Source organism: Dendropsophus ebraccatus, chromosome 2 (genome assembly GCF_027789765.1).
Source record: "Dendropsophus ebraccatus isolate aDenEbr1 chromosome 2, aDenEbr1.pat, whole genome shotgun sequence".
Taxonomy (NCBI): Eukaryota; Metazoa; Chordata; class Amphibia; order Anura; family Hylidae; genus Dendropsophus; species Dendropsophus ebraccatus.
This window is the reverse complement of record NC_091455.1, coordinates 197,133,270-197,160,222: the sequence shown is the minus strand read 5'-3', so window position 1 is coordinate 197,160,222 and position 26,953 is coordinate 197,133,270. Positions and strand designations below refer to the sequence as shown.

The 26,953-nt window shown below is 43.7% G+C and overlaps 1 protein-coding gene across 3 annotated transcripts in view; it reads right to left on the bottom strand.

Moving 5' to 3' along the window:
- CACNB2 (calcium voltage-gated channel auxiliary subunit beta 2) overlaps window positions 1-26,953 on the bottom strand; it is a 195,717-nt gene that overhangs the window by 40,091 nt on the left and 128,673 nt on the right. For all 3 annotated transcript variants that reach the window (XM_069959030.1, XM_069959031.1, XM_069959032.1), the window contains one exon: window positions 24,017-24,136. In XM_069959030.1, the coding sequence (XP_069815131.1) occupies window positions 24,017-24,136 (120 nt within the window). The remainder of the gene's footprint in view (window positions 1-24,016; window positions 24,137-26,953) is intronic.

Below are 26,953 nucleotides of genomic sequence, written 5' to 3'. Positions count from 1 at the left end.
TCTTACAGTGTTCTTAGCCATTAAAAGAAAAAATAAAACTCAAAACAAACTCCCTTAAGGGGGGTTTCTGGGAATTTTTCAGGACCCTTTGTTTGTTTGGTGGAGGTTCAACAAAAACAGAATCTACAAGTGGCAGCAAAGGGCCACATGAACAATCCAGCAATCGCTCATGTGGCACGTCCAACAAAATGGTCGTGCCTTGTCATAGGCTCAGTAAATGAGTGCTGATCTACAAGACTGGTGCTTGTTTACAGAGAGTGCTGGGCCGTGGGCTCAGTAAACGATTGCCATTCTGCAAGATTGGCACTCGTTTACGGAGAGTGTCGGGTCAGATAACAGGCTCAGTAAATGAGTGGCTATCTACAAGACCGGTACTCATTTACAGAGAGTGTAGATTGTGTAATAGGTTCAGTAAACGAGAGTCAACCTACAAGATTGGTGCTCATTTACAGAGAGTGTTGGTTTGTGTGATGGGTTCAATAAACAAGTGCCAATCTACAAGATTGGTGCGAGTTTACAGTGAGTGTTGAGCTGCATAATAGGCTTAGAAAATGAGTGTCTACCTACCAGACTGGTACTTATTCACAGAGAATGTCCGTTGTGTAATGGGCTCAATAAACGTGTACCAATGTACAAGACTGGAGCTCATTAACAGAGAGTGTCCGTTGTGTAATAGGGTCACTAAATGGGTGCCGAACAACTGCTGATCGACAAAACTTTTGCTCATTTACAGAAAGTGTTGGGTCATGTGATGGGCTCAGTAAACGAGTGCTGACCTACAAGACTGGTTATCATTTACAGAGAGTGCTGGGCCATGTATTAGGGTACTATTACACCAACAGATCTGACGACAGATTATCTGCCAAAGATTTGAAGCCAAACCCAGGAGTGGATTTGAAAAGAGGAGAAATCCAGTCTTTCCTTTATGACCTGTTCTCTGTTTATAGTCCGTTCCTGGGTTTGGCTTCAAATCTTTGGCAGATAATCTTTCGTCAGATCTGTTGGTGTAATAGTACCCTTAGGCTCAGTAAATGAGTACCAACCTACAAGACTGCTGTTCGTTTACAGAGAGTATTGGAACACGTAGGCTCATTATACAAGTGCCGACCTACAAGACTGGTGCTCATTGATAGAGAGTATCGGACCACGTAATAGGCTCAATATACAAGTGCCGACCTACAAGACTGGTGCTCGTTTACAGAGAGTATCGGGTCATCTAACAGGCTCAATAAACGAGTGACGACCTACAAGATTGGTGGTCACTAACAGTGTTGAGCCATGTATTAGGCTCAGTAAATGAGTGCTGATCTACAAGGTTGGTGGTCACTTATAGAGTATTGAGCCATGTAATAGCCTCAGTAAATGAGTGCCAATCTACACGTCTGGTGCTCGTATACAGAGAGTGTCAGGCCATGTAAATTTCATACAAATTTCTTAGAGTAGTTCGAAATCCTTGCCATTTCTAAATGTAGAATTTCTAGCTAAATATTTTTTAAAATAGTTTTTATTGATTTTTTCATAAAAACCATCAAAAACATTTCCACGTAGGAGAGTAAGGAGTCGCAGTGAGCAAACATTAGGGAGAGGGTGAGAAAAAGAGCAGTAGAATGAGAAAATCAACGCAAAATACTTTCATGAAAGGTTTGGGAAAATAACCAGACAAACTGAAATAACCTGCGTAGATGACAGTTTCCATATTGGGTTCTGTGATCTGAGTCTGATGGAACCAAATCTTGGGTATAACCAAAGGAAAGGGGGTAGGAGAAGGAGGGGGGAGGGGTGCCCGTGGGTCTTCAGTGCTCTGAGAAACTGCTCTTCCGATAGTAAGTTACAACTAGAGATGATCGAACAGGGCCGAGGTTCAGGTTTGTACGAACCCGAACCATCGGCATTTGACTCCCGCTGCCTTCCCGTTCCGTGGGGGAAGGTAGAGACAGTCCAAATACCGCCTGGAAAACAGGCATACAGCATAGGTAATAGGTTGTATTCCTGTTTTCCAGGCGGGATTCGGGCTGTCTCCATCTTCCCACGGAACGGGAAGGCATCGGGAGTCAAATGCCAATGGTTCGGGTTCGTACGAACCTGAACCTCGGCCCTGTTCGATCATCTTCAGTTACAAGGAGGGGTCACCAGCGAGTTTATGGTTGAGGCACCAGGTCGTCTGACTGAAGGTTCGTCTTATTTGTTCTTGGATTCTGTTGGACAACGTCACAATGAAACTTTCCCAGACCAAGAAGAAGCTTTCCACTCTGTGTTCTTTCAGTATTGCCGCTTCCACACAGTCCATCCAGAATATAAACAAGAGCTTGTCAAGTTTACGTGACCAGCTAAATATCTAACAACACAACACAGCAACCTACAACCTATAGAAGCTGCTATAGTTGCATCTGGACACTGAAGGTTAAGAAGTCCAAAAGATAAAGAGCTCTAAATCTCATCATGATAGTTGGACACCATATTGGTAATTTTGTTTTGGGATCTTCAGGTTACTCTTCCAAGACAAGACGAGTGCTATTGTTTTGTGTTTGTGGTCTTTGTATTATTTTACTGTTGCCTTCTTCCAATAGACAATACCGTCTCCATCCCCCACACTAGGGACATTCTTCATGAGGTCTATAATTCCATTATCACTCAGTGACTGATATACTGAAGGTACCGTATTAACTGCAGATGTTCCCATGTTTAATCCCTATAAACCACCTAAGCCGTTCACTGATCTCTGCATTTGGCAGAAAGGTAAAGGCAGCACACCTTTAGGAGCCTCTATAAGCTTGGAAAGAAATTTAGCCCCTGGCCATTGGGTGCTTAGGACCATAAAAGAACTGTGGGATCAATGATTCGTAGCCGGGGCCAAAAGTGCTTCAAGGTCTGAGGCAAGTGCAAACACTATCTTTATGAATGTACTATGCACAGCTTCAGGTCCTTCAGCTGTTGCAAGACTACAACTCCTACCATGCTGGGAGAGCCACAGGTCGGGGAACACTTCTCTACCATCTCATTCTCATGACTTCATTACTTCCATATGTGAGGTCGCGAAGGTCTCGAAGAGGGTACCAATGTTTGACTATTGCTATAGTAATGAATACTCAACATAGAGTCTGAAACAACGTGCGTGTCCTTCATACTTTACATCCATATTTACAGCTGTATTTGATTTGTATTTGTTTCTGCAGTATAGGAGAAAGTCACGATAAAACCACAGATTAAAAAAAAAACAACACAAAAACAGATGGTAAAAATCAAAAGGGACACAACACATAACACAGACCTAAATATGGACATAGACAGAGCCAATAGGCTGTATATGTATATTATGTGCCTGTGATTTTACGCTGTTGGGTAAAGAAGCTGGATATGAATGAGAAAAGCTTTCAAGGGGTACTCCAGCGAAATTTTAAATCAACTGGTGTCAGAAAGTTATACAGACCTGCTGTACCTCTGTCTATGTCAGGAACTGTCCAGAGCAGTTGCAAAGCCCCATACAAAACCTCTTCTGCTTTGGACAGTTCCTGAAATGGACAGAGGTGGCAGCAGACAGCACTGTGTCAGACCACTTCCTGCACGGCATACAGTAGCTGATAAGTACTGGAAGACTTGAGATTTTTTAAACAGAAGTAATTAACAAATCTGACACCATTTTCACTGAAGTACCCCTTTAAGATTACAGTCAAGTTATAGTCCAACACTGCTTGTTTGTCAGCATGTTTACTTAAATTTTAACTGACCTACAGATGGGTAAACGGTCACTGTCCTGTCAAACAACTCCTTATATATCTGTAAATCACTTAGTTTACCAAAAAAAACGACTCAAGTCTGCAATCTACCGTTTACTGTCTGTTGTTAGAGGAAACATGTCTCTAGTAACTGCTAGAGCAGGACAGAACACAGAAAGTGGGAGGGGCTTGACATGTGCTATGTGCAGCGAGAGCCTCAGAAAGCTTGGGCTGTGCACCTAAGCCTTTCGCCCTGCTCAAGATGATCCATGCTACAGGTAAATTAAAGGGGTCCTCTGGTGGGGGGCATTTTTTTCCTGGGACCGGGGAGGAGGTGGCTGAGGGAAACGACGTCCACTAACCTCCCCGGTTCCGGCGGTGGGTCCCGCATCGCGGCGCTCCGGTCCCCATTTCCCGGCCGCTTCCTGGTGTCTGACGCGGGCACGAGACGATACGTCTCAGGTCCGCTCAGCCAGTCAGTGACAGAGGCGGGATCTGAGGCGGGACTTGAAACGGATCCCACCTCCGTCACTGACTGGCTGAGCGGAGCTGAGACGTCACGTCTCGGGCCCGCGTCAGACACCAGGAAGCGTCCGGGAATCGGGGACCAGAGCACCGCGATGCAGGACCTGCCGCTGGAACTGGGGAGGTGAGTGGACGTCGTTTCCCTCAGCCACCTCCTCCCCGGTCCCAGGAAAAAAATTCACCCCCGCTGGAGTACCCCTTTAAGGCTTCCCTCTCATATGTCACCACCCATAAAGCTCATGGCAGCTTTTCCTTATGTAAATATCACTGTACCTATTGCTATATTTCCACAGTGCTGCAGTGTAATCTCATCTCTCCCCCTCTCTTTGGCTTAATAATATCATCAAAAGCAGCAGTTCAGTGCTTAGAATAACCCTTTCTTCCTCCGCCACCTATAGTAGCGTACTTTGTATATCATCTGCCAGCACAAAAGTAGGCCATTCTGTACACTTTCACCAGCATTACCTGATGGTATAGCAGAGAGAAGTTTACACTGTGCTGGGATTGGACAGAGAACTAAGGGAAGTAAATCCAGATCAGTGCAAAACAGGTATATGATGTATCCCCATCGTACATTGTACTCTGGTGTTCAGAGATGGATTCTCTGCTTCAGTGACCCAAAAAACAGCTGTTTTTCATAGGACTGTCCAACAATGTCCTTGGATTTTGTGGTATGGAATCTACAATTATAAAAGAGTTAGGTTTATCCCTTGCATACGTCTATGTAGAAATACCTGCAACTAATAAATCTAGTTTTCTAGAATCTTTATTCAGGCTGAACGCTGACTCATTTCATAGCACAGTGGTCCGCTGACTCATTTCAGAGAAGACCCGGTTCTTTTTAGGTCACATAGTAAAATCCACAGAATAAAAACACTTGAAAAAAAATTCAGACAGATCAGTTTACGTACAGTGTTTTTGGATTTATATCGGTATACATAGTCTAGACATATATGTGCTCCACGTCAATGTGATTATATGTATAGTCACCATGATCTGTATTTATTGTTAAACCAAGGAACAGATGTTCTCTATGTATCTGAACCCAACACTAGATGAATGATCCTTCACAGACGTCCACGTGTAGATGACATCAGAAGCGGTTTAGTAATGTAAAGCCTGACAGCTATAGGACTACGGACTGACGTCACTGTATAGAACACAGTCTGCAACCTTGTCATATATGCTATGTTATATGATACAAAAATCCTGTGAGACACTCCAGCCCTCCTAGCTTTACAAAATACGTAAATAATATACTCAACTATTCATTACTCTCCTTTTATTTAGTTTATGGGTTCCCAGTTCAGCCGGAGAATCGCTCCGGATATCCTTTTGGGGTTGATTATGTTGTTCACCAACTCTATACATGAGTTTCATGGCCCGAACATAGTCAACTAAAGCCGTCCCCTGTCTTTCTGGTTCCCTTCCGTCTTCTCCATGTCTGACCCCACATCAGTCACTTGGAAATAGGGTGTAATTCTTATTTGTTGAGACCCGAGTAATCTATTAGACTTATAGAAGATATGTCCTGGTGTACAATAACAGCAAAGATCACTATACATACACATGTTCTGTACGGCTGGAGAGGGTTTCACACTTAGTAGACCAATGGAGCCATACAGTATGTATTCAAGGCTAGATACATTCTAGCTATACATTAGCCTATGCTGGTGCCAGCCTGTACTGTGACCTACTGCAGCAGGTCCCATTCACTTTATTGGGCCAAATACAGTCAGCCAGTGACAATGTTTGAGCCACTTCCCGCAAGTATTTTCTTACTTAGCAGGAATCGGTAGTGTGGTTTGCTGCAGTGGGAAGAGGAGCGATGAAGTGTATGGTGCCCACTGAACTTTGCCCTGGTATATGTTGCCACCCCCATTTGGCCAGGATTAGAGATGAGCAAAGTTTTGTACAAGGCCGAGCCATCAATTTTTAAATCCTGCTGTCTGTCCGCTCTGTGGAGAAGGTGGAGACGTCATACATCAGTGTATGGCTGAATCCATGTTTTCAAGGTGGTCCTTGAGATGTATTCCCCTTCTTCATGGAGCGGGCAGACAACGGGATTCAAAAGTCGGTTTCTTAACAAAGTGCGTTTTGTTAATTTCTAGCCAGGCCTAAAATGGAAGTCAGGTTCTAGGGACCATTTGTGATAGGGCCGGCATCAGCACAGGGCTTACCCCGGCAAGTGCCGGTGCCCACAGTGCCTCTAGTGGCCCAGAGAGGGAGAGGGGCCCAGTGTTCTAATGTTCGGCATGCTCACAGAAGACGGAACAGAACCTACACAGAGACAGAAAAGGTTGAAGAACCTGATCACATGACCTGAAATGCTGAGTGTGTCAGTGTCAGTCAGTCAGTGTCTGTGTCAGTAATGTGTGTTTGTGTATGTTAGTGGTGTCTCAAGTGATTGTGCACAGTGTGTGGATGATGGGTGCATAGTGGATGAGGTGCCCACTGAGGCGCGATGTCAGAGGCGTAGCTACCATAGATACAGGGTAGTCAGTTGCTATGGGGCCCATGCAGGAGGGGGGCTCGGGGGAGTAGGTAAGAGTGTGTGTGCTTTTGCTTACCCCCTTATGTACTGCAGTGTGTAAGTGACCCAATGTTTACTTACATGCTGCAACACGAAAAAGGGTTAACAAGCAGAAGACAGAGATCTCTGCTTCACTGCACTGATAACCTCTGACTTCTGTTCTCCAGCTGCTGCAATCAAGTAGGAAAGGAAAATGTGCAGAGCTCAGGGATTATCAGTGCACCAGCAGTAAAGTATATATATATATATATATATATATATATATATATATATATATATATATATATATATATACACATACACAGTGCTTTGTGTTGTGTGTAGGGAAGGAAGGCCCCTCAAACGCCCCTGCCCGATGGCCTGCAAAAACCTGGAGCCGGCCCTGATTTGCAACCACAACTCATCATCTATATAAAAGACTCCCCCTACCCCTATCCTAAAACTACCACATTGCCCTGCAAAGATTTATTTTTAGTCCCTCTATAGTCTATGGCCTCCCTATAGAGCTGCGAGGCCCGGACTCTACAGAGAACTTAGCATGGTCATTTTGGTCATCTAATATAGTTTTCGGCCCAACATGGTAGATGAACCTGAATTCGCAGTTGCCTCGTTGTGTCACTGAATATTCTAGAAGTGCGGCCGCCTATGAAACAACATCTCGACACGACCGGTCTGGGAATTGCACCAATCACAAGTGTACATTTACTTATTCATAGAAGCATCCCGACGCTAAGCTGCCAATGTCAGTCTAGATTCAGATCAAGAGACAGTAGACGGCAGAGCCAGAAATAGCCCTGGTGACGCACAAGCAACGTTCACTTACAAACAGGCCTTTCCTTTTATCCGGCTTCTGCTATTATACGCTAATATTCATCAGCTTCTTTTTTTACTTGAAAGCAACGGTGGAGAATAAAAGGTGTTACGTTAAAAATAGACGGTTATGCTGTGAACTTGAGGAGCTGCCCTGCAGTAACATCCCGAATATTCCTTATCCGTGTCTCCACCGAGCCAAGGGAACAGATGGAAACGGTCACTGACCAGAAAGTGGTTTTACAGCCGCTCACTTTATGTCGCCACATGTTTTTCTCCTACTTGACACCGTGTTCAATTTTTTTTTCCAGTTCTCTTTATAGAAGAGTACTGGAAAAAAGTATAGAAAACTATAGATGCCAAAGAGCACACATGCAAAAAAAAAAAAAATCAAAAAACTTCCATTAAAAAAATCTCTAGTCTTCCAGTAATTGTCATCTGCTGCATGTCCTGCAGGAAGCGGTGTCTTCTTTTCAGTCTGAAGAAAAGGAGAGGTTTTCTATGGGGATTTGCTGCTGCTCTTGACAGTTCCTGACATGGACAGAGGTGGCAGCAGAGAGCACTGTGTCAGACTGGAAATAATACAACACTTTCTGCAGGACATACAGCAGCTGATAAGTACTGGAAGACTGGAGATATTTTAAATGACAAATCTCTGCCGTTTTCTGACAACAGTTGATTTGAAAGATAAAAAAAAATGAGGGAGCACCCCTTTACAGGGGTTATTCCAAGATTGTGACTTCTCATCTACTCACAGGATCATCTGGTCGGCAAAATCTGATTGGTGGTGGGTTGATCTCTGGGACCCCCAATGATCATGAGAATGGGGATCCGCCACATGCAAATAAATCAGCATGCTGCCGCTTCATCGACTTGCTATGGGACTGTTAAAGCTATGTGCATCGATCCCACGGAGGTTAGTCCAAGACTATGGCTTATTTCCTATCTGCAGGATAGATGAAAGGTTTCTGATCAGTGGGGCCTCACCTGTAAGGGTGCTACTACATGGAACGATAATCGTCTGAATCGGTTGTTGTCATCGGCTGATCGTTGATATGGGTTTGGACCTATAATTGTCGGACACAGCCTGCGCACCGCTACGTGTAATAGCAGAATACATTACCTATCCATGCTGCAGGGCTCCTCTTCTCCCCGGGTCCCACTTGCTCCAGCTTCAGAGCGGCCTGTCTGAGCTGACAGGCCGCTCAGCCAATCACAGGCCAGACCGCTGTGGCCAGTGATTGGCTGAGCGGCCTGTCAGCTGAGACAGGCCGCTATAAAGCTTCAGCGTGTGGGTTTGGAAAAAGGAGCGCAAGAGGAGCCCTGCAGCATGGATAGGTAATGTATATAGTTAAAGCAAGGGCTGCAAGGACATTGGTATCGATGTCCATGCAGCCCTTGTTAAACAATTATCGGGCTGTGTAATAGGCCCAGTAAACGAGCGCCGATCTAGCAGATCGGTGCTCGTTTACAGTCATTATCGGGTTCCCATCGGCCCGTGGAATAACACCCTAAGCACCCTCTAAGACTGATATCCTGATCCCAAGAACAGGGTCCTTTGTGGGCATGCTCATTGTCACTCTATTTACTCAACATGGGACTGAAGGTATCCAGGAACTGTACTCAGCTATGACCATCAACCCCAAAAAGACTAAATAGACCACCACTCCATATAAGTAAACAGGGTATCCTGCTCTTATGATCAATGTAGGTATCTGCAGTGGGATCCCCTTCAATCACATAACCTAACAAATACCCCTTTAAGCAAATAATAATAAGCTTTCTGTATGCTTTGGTAAGCGTAGGACCTTTGGACTGGATTCCATTGTATCTGATCCAAGGACCCCATGTTTGCAAGAATTAGCAATAGTTTCCCATGCCCGGTCTTGTTCTTCTAGCAGAAGGTCATAATAAATAGGTTTTGTGTGAAGACCCCATAGTTGGGTTAGTAAAAGCCTCATGTACGTCAGAATGGTATTTTATCACTTCATGTATAATCCCTTTAATTAATCATGTTGTCTATTTCCCCAGCCTGAGTGCTTCACTTCTCCATAAGTAACACTGCACCTCACTGGACCAATGAAAGATTAATAAGGTACATTCGTTTCTGTGAACAGGCACATCGCTCACATAAAACTGTAGTTCCTGTAATTTTCTATGTGATGTTATATGGAGGCATGCCATGTTATGGAAGGATTGTTTCCTACATGCACCATCTGGTTGTACAACCGCCTGCACAGGGCTCTGCCAGGTGTATAGGAAGCCTCATGGCAACTTTTTTGTTTTTTATTTCTTAAACATATGTGCTCTACTTAAAGGGGCTGTCCGTTCAGGAAGTTTTTTTTCAGAATGCCCAGGGAAGGGGTGGGTGAAAAGACAAATTACATCCACTTACCACTCTTGCTCCCGCACTACTGCCGCATTCTACCGCTCTGGTCCCCGGTGTGCAGCCACTCCCAGTATTGAGACATGATGTTTCTGCCATGCAGCAGCTATAGCGGTGACCCAGCTCTGCCGCTGAATGAGTGAGGGGGCCTGCAACAGTGTGTCACAATAGCCGGAAGCATTTTGAAAACAAAAGCCTGTGAGTCCTGCTTCCCCGTCCACTCATAGAGAACGCCTGAGAGTCCTGCTTCCCCTAGCCACTAATAAAGAAAGCCTATGAGTTCTTGCCTACCCACTCTTAGACAAAGTCTGTGTGTTCTTCTCTCACAACATATAGAGAAAGCCTCTGAGTCCTGCTCCCCCCTCCACTCATAGGAAAAGCCTGTGAGTCCTGCTACCACATTGACTCAAAAAAAGCCTGTGAGTCCTGCTTCCCCATCCAGTGATTTCTTACCCAGTCACTCATAGAGAGAGTTTATGAGTCCTTTACTACCTACTCTATTGACAAAGCCTGAGTCCTGCTTCCCCCACCACTCATAAAGAAAGCCTTAGGGTACTATTAGACAGGCCGATGGGGGCTGATAATAACTGTAAACGAGTGCCCATCTGCTAGATCGGCGGTCGTTTACTGGGCCTATTACACGGCCCGATAATCGTTTAACAAGGGCTGCAGGGACATCGTTACCGATGTCCTTGCAGCTCTTGTTTAAACTTTATATATTACCTGTCCAGGTTGCAGGACTCCTCTTGTTCTGTGCTTCTCCCGGGTCCACACGCTCCAGCTTTAGAGAGGCCTGTCTCAGCTGACAGGCCGCTCAGTCAATCACTGGCCGGGACAGGCCACTCTGAAGCTGGAGCGCTCGGGAACCGTGGAGAAGAAGACCGCAAGTAGAGCCCTGCAGTCTGGATAGGTAATGTAAATCGCCGGTCGCTGACCGCGCACCGCTATTACAAATAGCGATGCGCGATCGGCGCCCGACAATTATAGGTTCAAACATATATCAACAATCAGCCAATGATCGTTATCATTGGCTGATCGTTGTGTTTATTACACTCATAAAGAAAGCCTGAGAGTCCGGCTTCCCCCACCACTCATAGAGAAAGCCTGAGAATCCTGCCTCATATAATATCACTTGTGGGTGGAAAAACAGGACTCCTTCCCTCGCTGAAACATATCCACATCAGTGAAGTATTCCCCCACCACCCATAAAGAAAGCCTGAGAGTCCGGCTTCCCCCATGACCCATAGAGAAAGCCTGAGAGTCCTGCTTCCCCCACCACTCATAGAGAAAGCTTTAGAGTCCTGCCTCATATAATATTACTTGTGGGTGGAAAAGCAGTACTCCTGCCCTGACTGAAAAATATCCACATCAGTGGAATATTCTATTCCAGGAAAACCCCAAATATAAAATCCCATTAACAGTCCAGCTGTCTGGCAGAAGCGCTATTTGTGCCCCTCAGGAAGGAGTGCACCCCCTATAGTTATATCCTTGGAGACTCTCCAGTTTTATAGCAATATACATTTACAATAGAGTCTTTTAAGAAGTAATGTCCTCATAAAGCTCATAAGTTCAGGGTCTAAGAGGTCAGGCATGAGGTGAACAGCTTGGCAGTACTTCAGTATATTTTATGACCCTGTTAGTGTAGATCAGAAGCTACTGTTCCTTGTCGACTAAGTCCACATTATGCCAGTACATTGCTACCATCGTGTTCTTTTCCCATTACCTATATATCAGATTCCAAACGAATAATGCATAATATGCACATTACATGACGTAACACTGCACCAGGGAACCAGCCACAGAAAGATACAGAAAGGGTTACTTTAAGTAGGTGCATATCCTTAAAGGGATAGTCCATCTTATCCCATGGATCTAATCACTTTCTGTTTACTTTCTGAAACATGACTCTGCTGTTGCTATGCAGGCTGTTGCTTACAGGCTCAGTGGCCATTACATCCTAGAGACTGCATTTCAACTGAGCATGCCTGACCTGCCTTAGCAGGTCATTACTAAGGGCAACAGGTTATAAAAACAATGCAGGTGTGGTGTCCCACCACGGGTGAGGCTATTGGTTACACCCTTCACAAAATCCAGTACTTATTAGTGTAAGTGGTAATGTAGCAGTACCAGAGTTTTACCACTAGATGTCGTTGTTGTAAGTATGTATATCTAGATATTGCACAGCTGAAGGAATATAAAGGGTTATTGTTTTGTTTATGTGTCACATGGATCTGTACACCAGTGAGAGTTCTTTCTTCTCTTAACCTATCCTCTCACTCTTTACTTCTTTACACACACTCCTCACCCACTCACAGCACAGTTTACAAATGCTGTAGGAAGGAAGTCACATGGGTAGAGGAAGTGTGAGGTCTTGCCAGAGATTCTGTAGTGAAAGGACGCAAGACAGGACGCTCCCTACAGCAGTCAAGTTGGGCCCTGGCTCCTGCTAGGTCCCCAGTTCAGTGTGCAGGCTAGACGTAGAGCCGAGCACATGTATCTAGGCACAGTTTCTCTTCAAGTAACCGTATTCCACACTATGCAGTGTTAAGTCACTACTGGAGACAGGGGAACAGCTTTGGTGGTAACAGTTCGGCCTCTTTGCTCAACACTAGTTGTGAGGCCTCCATACACATTGGACAGTCAGCAAGCGAATTCAACAGCATGAACCTCCCCCCTCTACCCTCTCTGCTGTGGGAACCAAACATTGTTAAGCTCCACCTCCTTAAATAAGCTCCACCCCTTCAGCAATTCCCCAGGCAAAAACTGAACAGTTCTCTGTAGGGTTTCTTAAATACTGTTTCGACCACATTCCGAAAGTCCTGCAGACTGACATTGAGGGCAAATGTATTGCAGGTCTACTTTTATTATTTATTTCTAGATTTAGTGGTCCCTTAAGGGATAATCTTGAGGAGAACACCATAAAGACATGTGAAGAGTTAAAGGCCATTCAGGCTCCATTGGGAATTCTGGGAAGAACGCCCTAAATGCAACGACCTAAAAGCATGAACGGCCCATAAATCTCCACGTCTTTATGGTGCTCTCCTGAAGAAGACGCATCACCCATTTGGTCCCACTTATAGTCAAACTTTGACTTGAAAGGAAAGCGACCTCCAAAGGTGGCACCAGAGAGCTGTTTTGCATAGTTTGACTGGAAGTCCATTATATTCCATTCTTAAATGAGAAAATCTAGGTAATCCTAAAGGGGTACTCTTTTCTTTCAAATCAACTGTTGTCAGAAAGTTACATATGAGTTCTATTTAAAAATTTCAATCCTTCCAGTACTTATCAGCAACTGTATGTCCTGTAGGAAGTGGTGTATTCTTTCCAGTCTGACGCAGTGCTCTCCGCTGCCACCTCAGTCCATGACAGGAACTGTCCAGAGCAGGAGAGATTTTCTATGGGGATTTGCTACTGCACTGGACAGTTCCTGACATGGACAGAGGTGGCAGCGGAGAGCACTGCGTCAGACTGGAAAGAATACACCGATTCCTGCAGGACATGCAGCAGCTGATAAATACTGGAAAACATGAGATTTTTAAATAGAAGTAAATAACAAATATATTTAATTTAGATAATTATTTTCACCAGAGTAACCCTTTAAAAAGTAGGGTTATTCAATGAAATTCACACTAGACAACTTAGTGCAGTTTGCATAGGAAAGGCTCTGAGAGCCATTTTTCCTTATTCACAGAGAATTTGTCCCTTTAGGAACGTAGCGTAATAGTCCAAATTTATATAAACACCATTTTTCTGCTAAAACATTTCCTGATATAAACCTTCAACGTTTACTGACTGCAGGGTTTGCTATTTATACACTGAACTCAATAACAGAACAGTATGCAGTGAGCACTAAAGCTCCCCCTAGTGGCGGCTGCTAACAAAAGAAATGCTAAACTCTAAAGGGGTTACAGGCCATAAATAATTAATAGATTGGTGGGGGTTGGCCTCCCTGCACCCCTGTCGTTCTGCTGTATAACACTTGTGTAGGTGCTGCAGCCTCTTCAAAGTTTATATCAGCTACAACCAAGTTCGTTATTGCAAGCTACATACATGTTGTAGCAGTGATGAAAAGTAACCCAACACAGTCCCATTCAAGTAAAGGGGACAACACTGCAATACCTTATAAGGCTATGTATTTTTTAAAGACAAGAATGGTCGTTGTTGTCGATTAAAACAACGTCCGTTCTTGCCTTAAAATAATGCACTGCATGGAACTCTATGGGGAACAAAAGCCATTGTTCACACACTCTATTGAACAAGAGCCGTTGTTCCCTTATGGACGCACAAATAGTTGACATGGCAATTATAATGCAGGAACAACGGTCATTATTTCCGCTCTGACCACAAAATGTCTGGCCGTTCCGACGGCCATACATTGTATGGACTTCAATGATTAATTGGATTACAAACAAAATAAAATGATGTTCCTTTTGCCGATATAGTAATATCGGCCGGAGGAACATGTCAAACAGTGGCCGTTGTTTGACATGGCAAACAACGCCCGTTGTTTATACGTAGTATGAACACAGCCTAATAGTACAGTATGATCAGCAGGGGTTCTAATCAATAACCTATCCTAAGGGTCTCATGTAATGGAGCCAGACCCACCACTAACAGCATTGACTTAGTGTATGTGCCCACTACGGAATCCCGACGGAACCCCCATTGCAGATTCCGCAGCTTGCACCCACTCGCAGATTCTGCCATCTGCCCGGAGAATAAGCGGGTTCATTCTTTGGACAGACAGCAAAATTTGGGAGCAGCGGAGATGCCACCAGAGTCTGCGAGTGGTTGCGAGCTGCGGAATCTGCAACGGGTGTTCAGTCGGGATTCCGTAGTGTGAACATACCTTTACTCCTATGGTTAAGCAGAGCAATGGAATCTACAACAAAGATGTGAACATGGCCAAAGAGTGCAGCATGACAACTATCTATATGGCGGGATTTTATTATATCTGCATATCCAGAAAGTCAGATAATCATATATAGTGATAGTTAGGGTTTCCTTCACTTGTTGGTGCCCCCTACTTTCTAGCAAACAGCACATGGGCACTTACCCCACATCTGCCCCCCTAAGTTCATGCTAATGCCCCTGATAGGATGACGACACATCTGTGCCTACCTGGCACCAAAGGAACCCTTTAAAGGCTTCTAGTTCACAGGTGTAAAACTCAGGCCCTCCAGCTGTTGCAAAACTACAATTCCCATCTTGCCTGGACAGCCAAAGCTAAAGCTTTTGCTGTCCAGGCACGATGGGAATTGTAGTTTTGCAACAGCTGGAGGGCCTGAGTTGCATATCCCTGTATCTAGTTTAAAAACATGATTGAACGGTTCAGGGTACAGATTACCTGAGCCGGGGGCATTGCTATATGGGGGGGGGGGGGGTAGATGTAGCCATGGCAATCTGGCTACTATTCTAAATGGCAGCTAGAAGGTGCAGATTCTGCACTGACTAGATGTGTATCATCTGCAGACAATCATGCCGAGCAGATGTAACGTCTACAACGTCAGGACGGATAATATATCACAGCATAACACTCACTATGGAAATGAATGGGAACAGAAGGAGAATCATCTTGCACACATATGAGAAGAGCGCAGAGACCACTCCCCCCCAGTATGTGCGTCCACGCTCCCCTTCCCCACACTGCATGACAACAGCGGGAGGCTGCACGGCCCCCCTGTCACATGCTGCTGTGAGGACACCATTCATCTCAGAGTGTCATCCACCTCTCCCGTCATAGACCACCATTTTACCCTTGGTTATCACTTCCACCTCTGGATTAGAAACATTGGTGATGACAGCAGAAAGAAAAAAATCTGCAATTACATTTTTTTTTATAATTAAAAGTATCCTTTGGGAGAACATGCATTTGTGTAATAGGGAACTGCATAGACTGCAATAAGGGATTCCCCGGGCGGCATGAGATCCTAAGAGGATCTCTTATTAGGTTTTACTCTGAAGGACTACAACATTTTCGAGATTTTTTATTTTTTTTTAAATTAACAGATTTGTAAATTACTTCTATTTAAAAATCTGAAGTTTACCAGTACTTAGCTGCTGTGTGTCCTGTAGGAAGTGGTGAATTCTTTCTAGTCTGACAGAGAGATCTCTGCTGCCACCTCTGTCCATGTCGGGAACTGTCCAAAGCAGTAATAAATCCCCATAGAAAACTCCTGCTCTGGACAGTTCCAACTGTCAGACTGGAAAGAATACACCACATCCTGTAGGACATACAGCAGCTGATAAGTACTGGAAGACTTGAGATTTTTTAAATAAAAATAAATCAGGTCTATATAACTTTCTAACACAAGTTGAAAGAAAATGTTCGCCAGAGTTCCCCTTTAAAACCAAGATGAAACCTAAAGGAAGTGTCTGGGAGGCGGTCTTCTCAGCTTTTTCCTAATCAGCTCAGTTTAATTGACAGATTACTACCTGTACGCACAGACCTGTCAATCAAGCCTGCCTAGGTGGGGAAAGCTGGATAGACCGCCTCCAGGACACTTCCCTGATGCCATGGCTTGGTTTTATACTATGGAGTATAATTTAGAGAGTCTGTCAGGAATTGATGCTGTCTATGGTTCAGACAGCAAAGGCTCCCTGTAAAGCAAATCTGTCAGCAGTTCTGGGAGCCCAAAAGAACTGAAAGTTCTATACAGAGGTCTGGGAGAGGAGTGTGATGATACAGGCTGCTGCTCTGGCAAGTGCCCAGGAGGAGGGATCTTAACTTTAGGAACTTTAAGGATTAAAAAGAAAAAAATGGGGGTTACAATCAAAAAATGGACACAGACTAGAAACACATTTCGGTATCTGAGTGATTATCGTCCACTCCAGGGGTAACAATACAGTAGAATCGTTCCTGGTGTCCTCCATGGGACTGGAATACGTCTGCATTCCTTTTTTTTTTTTTTTTTTTAACTGTATAGAAAAGCATAGATGACTAAACATTTTAATGCATTTTAATGCAGCTTCCCTTCCCTTCCCTTCCCTTTGGTCTGTAACCACGACAAGGGGGCACCCTCTACGTCTAGAGGAAAGAAGATTTCACCATCAGCACAGACGTGGGTTCTTTACTGTACGAGCGGTAAGACTGTGGAACTCTCTGCCACATGATGTTGTCATGGCCGATTCATTAAATAAGTTCAAGGGAGGCCTGGATGCTTTTCTTGAACAATATAATATTACAAGTTATGGGCATTTGATTTCCGGTGATACGTTGGTCCGGGGATTGTTCTGGTTGCCATTGCAGTCGGGGGGGAGTTTTCTCCCTGTGGTGGGACGATTGTCGTCTGCCTCATGGGGGGTTTTGCCTTCCCTGGATCAACACAGTAGAATTTCCCTAGGTTGAACCTGATGGACTCTTGTCTTCTTTCAACCTTGTTTACTATGTTACTATGTTAAAAACATCTATACAGCGTGGTAACTATAAAGTATCATAGATGAGTACCTCATATCTGAGGTATGTTTGGAAATTCTACTGACGTCTACACCCAAAGGAAGACCCCAAAATGAGGTAAGCAAAACGTAAGTCGTGAAAGCATTCATACTGTAACTATGCATATACACAATGTAGAGGCCTTAAAGGGGTACTCCGGAGAGAGAAAAAAAATCAGGTTAAGTGATGTCAGAAAGTTATATAGATTTGCAAATTGCTGCTATTTATAAATCTCAAGTGTTCCAGTACTTATCAGATGCTGTATGTCCTGCAGGAAGTAGTGTATTATTTCTAGTCTGACACAGTGCTCTCTGCTGCCACCTCTGTCCATGTCAGGAATTGTCCAGAACAATAGCGAATCCTCATAGAAAACCTGTCCTGCTCTGGACAGTTTCTGACATGGACAGAGGTGGCAGCAGAGAGCACTGTGTCAGACTGGAAAGAATACTCCACTTCCTGCAGGACATACGGCAGCTGATAAGCACCCCTTAAAAGGCTCCTTTATATGGCCTGCTCATTATTTCCAATATTCAGCCGATGTAAAAGGGACAATAATCAGCAGATTAATGAAAAAAAACGTTTGCCCGTCCATTGATCTTCTTTACAAACCTAAAAATCTGTATTATCGGCCATATTTCACCAAGTATCACCAATGTATCATCTAACTTCTCTAGACGCCTGGAGTCTAATTCAGGTTCGGACGAACATTGGCGAAACCCGAATTTCGGCAAGTTCAACCTATCCCCTGGATATAGATTGGTGGGGGTCTGACCACTGAGATCAGCACCAACCACTAGTCCTGTGTCCTTGGTTCGAATCGAGTGTCGGTAAAGCATGCATGCTCAGTCACCTCTGGCAGTTCCATAGCCTGAATGGAGGAGCATATCTGACTTCTGTCATATTCAATAGAGGGATATGAGAGCCCTGTTCTCCATTCTAGTCAGTATATTGAGTAGAGGAGGCCATTTTTTAAAGGGTTTAGTAGACATTTATTTAAAAATCCATACTCACCTTCCCTGTTATCCCTACTGCTGCTGCTGCTCCTCTGATGCGTGGCCCCTGCTGCTTACTCCTTCCTGGTCTCGAGGAGTTGCCCTCTTTGCCTATCACTGGTTAGAATGTCCCTGTCGTTATAACTTTCAAAATCTTAATCAACAGTAGATGTGATATAAAGCAAGTTTGCAATATACAGTGATTATTTTTTTGTTGTTGTTATCATGCTGTAAAACAAAGCTGAACTTACCAGAAATCCAGGTTCAACCTCCTGAGGGCAGATTTTCTGACTTGTGCTGGTTGAAAAAAAAAAAAACAGACTAAACACAGAAATTCCGGCCAGTACAGAGAGTCACGGCTCAATGTGTCCATCAATCACATGACTGCCTTCTCTCTGTGAGCGCACAGATGGCCTGGAATAAACTGGACTTCCTGTTTTCTGACTGTTTCCTGTTTCTTGGTAAAAAAAAAAAAAAAAAGTCAGAAAAACAGGAAGTGCCGTGTTCTCCATGATAAGTAAAAAAAAAAATAATGAGTGTAAATTGCAAATTTGCTTTATATCACATCTAGTGTTGATTTAGATTTTGAAAGTTATAACGACAGGTACACTTTAAGACACGTAAATGCCATTGACGATGATTGACTTGTATCAAGAAGTCATCATGATGCCATGGGTAGCAGGCACCTACGGCAGGGGACTGTGGCAGGTGAGTATCACCCCATTATAAATCTCGTATTTACCCCCGAATCGTATGCCGAAGAAGAACATCTCCTACAAATTTTCCATACACCCATACAGTCTGATTTCTATTAAGTCTCTGGGGATATTAATAGTCCAATGTCTGAGAAATTACCCTCCTCTCCCATCTGACAGTAAAATACAGTAATCCTGATAGAAATAGCCGGTTTGTAAAAATAACATGGAGCGTAATACATCTGCGGGCCACGAACAGCGCCGCAGATAGCGTCTACCCTCTCCATACGCTGCCATTCACATAGACGGGACGAGCCATCTCCGTGCCAAGCTCTCGCAGCTGCCCGACGGAGACAGGAAGCGTTCTGCGACAATCACCACCTTGGTGTGAAATTGCCCGGTAATTACAGGACGGCTCTCGAGAAATTGTCATATTGCTTCCCCAAATAGAACAAACCACTATTGGCGGATCAGGGGGTGGGGTGGGGGGGCTCGCCATGTATCCGTGCAACTAAAACACAAACGCTGAGCCAAATTTCCATAGCAACAAGGAGCGTTCCAGTGTTAAACAGAATGAAACAAATCTTAACAACGTAGGGCTGTGTCATGGCGGGGTTTATATAAGCCGGCGACATATACAGACTTAGACGTGTCACACATCCAATGGGTAGAACCGAATCCTGGATTTTATTGTCTTAAAAGAACACTTTGTCCTAAAACAAAGACTTGTTACCCAGCTTTCCTGGCATCCTGAATGGCACTGCTGTTTAATCATGAGGTCATACTGGAAGCTTAGGTAACATCGCTGTACAAATTGGCCATGTAATATGACATTACTATGGACACAATGATTTACAGAGGAACAGTCTATCTATCTATCTATCTATCTATCTATCTATCTATCTATCTATCTCCTATCTATCTATCTATCTATCTATCTATCTATCTCCTATCTATCTATCTATCTATCTATCTATCTATCTATCTCCTATCTATCTATCTATCTATCTATCTATCTTTCTATCTCCTATCTATCTATCTATCTATCTATCTATCTATCTATCTATCTCCTATCTATCTATCTATCTATCTATCTATCTATCTATCTATCTATCTCCTATCTATCTATTATCTATCTATCTATCTATCTCCTATCTATCTATTATCTATCTATCTATCTATCTATCTATCTATCTATCTATCTATCTATCTATCTATCTATCTATCTCCTATCTATCTGTCTGTCTCTTTATTATACAAAGAATACCATTAATTTGCTCAACCTGGATTAACCTTTTAATTATGCATTTGCACACATCTCTTTAACCTGACCCATCCTTCTAATATAAAGCATATAGAAGGCGACGGAGGCCACCTCCTGACTGTAGGCCCTGCGCCCGCTGTGCACCAGTTGTCTCCCAGTCAGCGTCTGTGTTAGTTTTACAGAGTGGCTCTGCCACCTAAAGTGAAAACATTTCAGACGCCGACGCGAGAAATAAAAAAATAAATAAAAAAAAGTCTTTGGCTTTGATGTGATTTCTTCAGCTTCTTCTCTGACAGCCATGCCAGAGGTAATAAATATTGTATAAAGTGTGTCCGTGTACCGCAGCCGGCATCTCTCGGCTCCATTCCCATAGCAACACTGTGCTAGATTTACTTGTATAGGAATAAATATACTAGTGCAATGTCTTCAGATCCGCTCTGTTTGCCTTATACCTCCAGATACCACCCATCGGGCCGTCTTCTACTAGCCGATACCTAGAAATACCGTGACAGCCGCTCTAGGCCGTATCCTACACAGATTGTCCCTGACATTTCTGATAGATTCCTTGGGGCCCAATGGTAGAAACGACTGTCAGCAAGAACGGCCCGCCAAAAGGAGTAGTAGACCTCAAAGTGTCATTGGGCCGATGTGAACATCCATACCAGTGTGTAATAATATATGTTATTCTATGTCCACACTATATAGGGGGAGATTTATCAAACATGGTGTAAAGCGAGACTGGCTCAGTTGCCCCTAGCAACCAATCAGATTCCACCTTTCATTTTCCAAAGAGTCTGTGAGGAATGAAAGGTGGAATCTGATTGGCTCAGTTTCCCCTAGCAACCAATCAGATTCCACCTTTCATTCCTCACAGACTCTTTGGAAAATGAAAGGTGGAATCTGATTGGTTGCTAGGGGCAACTGAGCCAGTTTCACTTTACACCATGTTTAATAAATCTCCACCTTCGTGTAGTGCCCAATAGATGTATGTCCCCGGAAATTTCAGGGTCCATGTGTCCCAATGACCCTATGGATGCTACAAGCGTACCTATGTTTTAGTATAACTTTTTTACTGTATGGAATAGTATAGTCGACCACACTGTTCTCTATAGAGGCGTTTATTAAAAATATTCGGAGCTGTATATGTTTTTTTTTTGTCAATAGGGCACAATGGGGCACATGCCCCCCTGTATTCTTATACATTGGCATATGTTGGGCCCTTCCTTGGAGGTATAGGTTAGGAAACATACCATATGTACACCTCCAATGGAAGCCTCTATTTTCACATAAGCATAATAGAGGCACAGGGTCGTAGCTAGAGAGCAGGGATAGGAAACCTCGGCTCTCCAGCTGCTGCAAAACTACAACTCCCATCATGCCTGGACAGCCAAAGCTTTAGCTTTGGCTTCCAGCCATGATGGGAGTTGTAGTTTTGCAATAGCTGGCGAGACAAGGTTCCCTATCCCTGCTATAGAGGGTGCAGGTGCATCTGGGCCTAGGAGCCTGAAGGGGTCCATAAAGTCTCCCTACCCCATATGAGGAGACCAGGATTTTACATGAAGCATTGAAGGCCCTTTGCACTGGGGGTCAATCGACTTCAAGCAACGCCTCTAGGGCCACAATTCGGTGCCTGTATATCAGCGAAATGTCTCGGCCTAACTGCAAGTCTAATCAGAGCGAAAATCCCATTAATTCAAACTTAAAATAATGGTAATTTTTTTACTAAATCATAGCAATTAAGAATTTTTTTGTAAATAAATTATGGGGAAAAAAATCTCATTCCAACAAAATGCTCCCTACTCCTCTATCACAACTGTTACTATAAGATTCCACCAGAAATTCAGATTTCAGTTTCTCAGTTTAACCCACAACCTTAAACGTCTTACAAAGTGATTTTCTCTTTGGAGGACTATATCATTAATTCAACTGCAATACTTAATTTCACCTGTGGAGGTGCTATAGGGAAACTGAAAACATTTCGCCATGTTCTTTGGATTACACAATATCCCTGAGCATCAAAGTGCTGGAATACCATGGAACAGCCTATTTTTTATAGGGCCCTTCTACTAAAAAGGGACTGTGCAAAGCAATGAAACAATCAGCAAGGAGACACAGTCTCTCCAAACCATCTATCCCAGTGGTTTCTCCCTGCCTCACCAGTTTTGATTAAAAGATCTCTCCCTATACTCAAACAAGGACAGATCTATCAATCAAGACTGGTAGGGAGAAGAAGCTGGGAACCACCCTTAGGCCATGTTTACATTTAGCATAACACCGGTTGTTCTGTGACCCGGCCTGATCATAGAACTGCTGTAGTTACTGAAGATCATCCTGGCCGGTACTGCAGTACCTTCTGGATGATCTTCATTTCTGCTAAATTCAGATGCAAGCGCATCCAAATTCACCACTGCACACAATGGTGCGTGCGGCCGGAGCCGAATGCTCTAATATGTGAACTGACAGGTTCTCCGCAGCCGCTATTCAATGAATAGCGGCTGCAGAAGACTGACATGTCAGTTTTTTGTGTGGCCGCTAGCGATCCCGACCGGAATGTATACTATGTGTGTAAGTTTCATATTAATCACGGACGTTGTTGCGGATTTGCAACAACGGCCGTGATTAATATGAAACTTACATTGTGTTGCCGTCTATGGTATCACGGCAGTGTATACACATAGTATACATTCCGGTTGGGAACGCTAGCGGCCACGCAAAAATAATGATTAATATGAATAATGATTCATATTAATAATAATGATCAATATGAAACTTACGTAGTGTGAACACAGCCTTAAAGTGATAACAACATGAGCCACTCTGATAGGTCAGGCAGCATTAAACTCTTGACTGGTTCCCTTTAAGGTCCAGAGTTAGATATAAACTTCAGAAATAAAACAATAATAAAGGCTCAAAGTTATTCTTTGCCAAGTGTCTTCTCCTTCCATTCCTCAACAACAATGCACATGAACTAAGCTCCCCTAGGGAAGTGAGTGTTTCACCCATGTGAACTTGGACACTTAGGGGGAGATTTATCAAACTTGTGTAAACTGGTTGTTAGGGGCAACTAAGACAATTCTATTTTACACCAGTTTGATAAATCTTCCCCTAAAAGTTCTAATAGTCTGAATACTGAACATAACCATTATACTCATATGCCATCAATTTCTGCTATAGGACGACGCCTTTATAAACTAACCCTAATCAAACCTTGCAGCCATACTCACAGGGGGCCACAGTGATATAGTAATGTATGATTAGAACGAAAAACATAGCAGAAACAGCGCCACTCTCGTCCTCAGTTTGTTAGTGGTATTGCAGCTCAAGTATTATTACCACACACGCAAACTGAGGACAGGTGTGGGCTCTTTTTGAAAGAAAGTGGCTATGCATTTTTAATCCTGGATAACCCCTTTAAGGAAACCCTTTAAGGCGGCCATACTTCTTAAGAGAATTTTATTTATTTGATTCTGCTTTCTCAAATGTAAAATTTCCTCATTCAAAGTCACCTAGCGTCTCATCTGAATGCCCCATCATTGCTTTCAAACCAGTAAAAAAACTCTCGCCGGGCGATGGTCTGGCATCACGTAAGCCGGCTATTATGTTCAGTGCCAGTTCTGTAATGCACCGGCAGACATGCTGATAACAATATGTCAGACGCTGTACCTTGGCTTTCTCCAGCTGTGCCTGGGCCTGCCGCTCCGCTTCTCTCCGCACGGCCTCCCTGTCTTCTTCCAAAGAGACATCAGAATCAGATGGACGGCTGGTATAGGAGTCCGCCGAACCCTGGGGTGCAGAAAGAGAAGGAGGTTATAATGGATGATGATAGGAACCGCCATGCTGAATGGAATAATACGGAATAAAGGCTGTCTGCAGCGGCTGCTTGGCTCCTCTCATTATTCGAGCTGTTTTGACTATTAATCACCAGGCGTGTAATCTCGCTGAGGAGAGATCTCTATTCCCCCCTGTCTCCCTGCTCATTTGTTCATCTCCGATCTGATTCCAGATCAAAACAGACTACAGAACACATGCTATTAAACAAACAGTTAAAGAGGCAAACGTACAACAAATGTGCCGTGTTGGCTGAGCGGCTCTGCTGTGCCAATCACTAGTCGCCGTCAGAGCCCCTCACTCTTTATTAGGAATAATCACTATTCTTAAAGGGACTTTCTATTTAAAGGGGTTGTCCAGTGAAAACCTTTTTTTTCTTTCAAATCAACTGATATCATAAAGTTATATAGATTTGTAATTTACTTCTATTAAAAAAAATCTCAAGTCTTCTTGTACTTATCAGCTGCTGTATGTCCTGCAGGAAATGTTGTTTTATTTTCAGTCTGACACAGTGCTCTCTGCTGACATCTCTGGCCGAGACAGGAACCGTGTCTTGGTTTTTTATGAATCCCCATAGAAAACCTCTCCTGCTCTGGACAGTTCCTGTCTCGGCCAGACATGTCAGCAGAGAGCGCTGTGTCAGACTGCAAATAAAACATTTCCTGCAGGACATACAGCAGCTGATAAATACTGGAAGACTTGAGATTTTTTAATAGAAGTAAATTACAAATCTATATAACTTTCTGACACCAGTTGATTTCATTGTAGAACTGGTGGTAGGAAAACCTCTGACTTTTATAGCTTTCTACAGAGCTGGTATAGGTTATGGTTCATAGGTTAAAGTTGCATGAGGATGCCAATCTTTTTGTATTGAAAAATTACTTGCTGACTTACATTAACGATCACCTACTGGTTTATGTAAGTTTCCAAATACTCTAGAGCTGGTATTGTCATGGTTAAAGTTGCATGAGGCTGCAAATCTCTTTCTAGCTAAAGCAAAGAAAACAGGGTGGTGTAAGTATCACTGGGTGCTCACTGGCACCATTGATCACCTACTGTTTTTTATAAGTTTCTATGTGCTCTAGAGCTGGCATTGTTGTGGTTAAAGTTGCATGAGGGTGCTCACTGGCATTACCGATTACCTACTGGCTTCTATGCGTTCTTATGTGCTCTAGAGCTGGCATTGTTATGGTTAAAGTTGCATAGGCTTGCATATCTCAGTGATTTTCAACCTTTTTTGAGCCGCGGCACACTTTTTATACTTAAAAAATCCCGGGGCACACCAACCAAAATGGCACAAAATGACACTAAAACAGTACATATTATACATATAGTTAATAATATAGATTCTAAATGTATTTATACTCACTCAGTGTGAAACCTGGGCCTGTTTTCTTCTCCCCCCTGTGCTTCTCTCCTGTGCTTCTCTCCACCATACTTCTCCCCCTACTTCTCTCCTGTGCTTCTCTCCACCATACTTCTCCCCCCTGCTTCTCTCCTGTGCTTCTCTCCACCATACTTCTCTCCTGTGCTTATCTCCACCATACTTCTCTCCTGTGCTTATCTCCACCATACTTCTCTCCCACCCTGCTTCTCTCCACCAAACTTCTCTCCCCCCTGCTTCTCTCCACCATACTTCTCCCCCCTGCTTCTCTCCTGTGCTTCTCTCCACCATACTTCTCTCTCACCCTGCTTCTCTCCACCAAACTTCTCTCCCCCCTGCTTCTCTCCGCTGTTTCTATCCCCCATCCCCATGTTTCTCTCCCCCATTGTTTTCTCCTGTTTCACAGGGGCACCATAGTTTGGGGAACTTTCCCCGCGGCACACCCGACCATGTGTTGCGGCACACTAGTGTGCCACAGCACACTGGTTGAAAATCACTGGCATATCTGTAAAGCAAATCAAACAGGGTGGTCTGAGTATAACTGGGTGTTCACTGGCATCACTGATCACCTACCGGCTTCTATAAGTTTCTTTGTGCTCCTGAGCTGGCATGGTTACGGGTTATTAAGCTAACAAAGTTGCAAGGTGGTGCTAATCTCTTTGTATTTAAAGCAAATAAAACAGGTGATCTCAGTATCATTGGGTGCTCATTGGCATCAGTGATCACCCATTGACTTCTATCGCTGCAGAGTTGGCATGGCTATGGGTTACAGCTAACAAAGGTTTAGAGGGATAAAAATCTCTTTCTATCTTAAAAAAAGCCATGGTCTATAGTAGACAGCCCCTTTAAGTATAATATACAGAGAAACTCCAGTGAGATGACCATCCAAAATTGAATTAAAAATAAGGGTGTAATAGATAGATTTCTCATTGCTATAATATGATTGGTGTAGCTGTCTATATATACAGTAGGGTGAGAGTATATACAGGTGTAGCCATCTATATACAGTAGGGTGAGAGTATATACAGGTGTAGCCATCTATATACAGTAGGGAGAGAGTTTATACAGATGTAGCCATCTATATACAGTAGGGTGAGAGTATATGCAGGTGTAGTGATCTATATACAGTAGGGTGAGAGTATATACAGGAGTAGCCATCTAGATACACAGTAGGGTGAGAGTACTATATACAAGTGTAGACGTCTATATACACAGCAGGGTGAGAGTAATATATACCGGTGTAGCCATCTATATACACAGTAGGGTGAGAGTAATATATACCGTTGTAGCCATCTATATACACAGTAGGGTGAGAGTAATATATACCGGTGTAGCCATCTATATACACAGTAGGGTGAGGGTAATATATACAGGTGTAGCTGTCTATA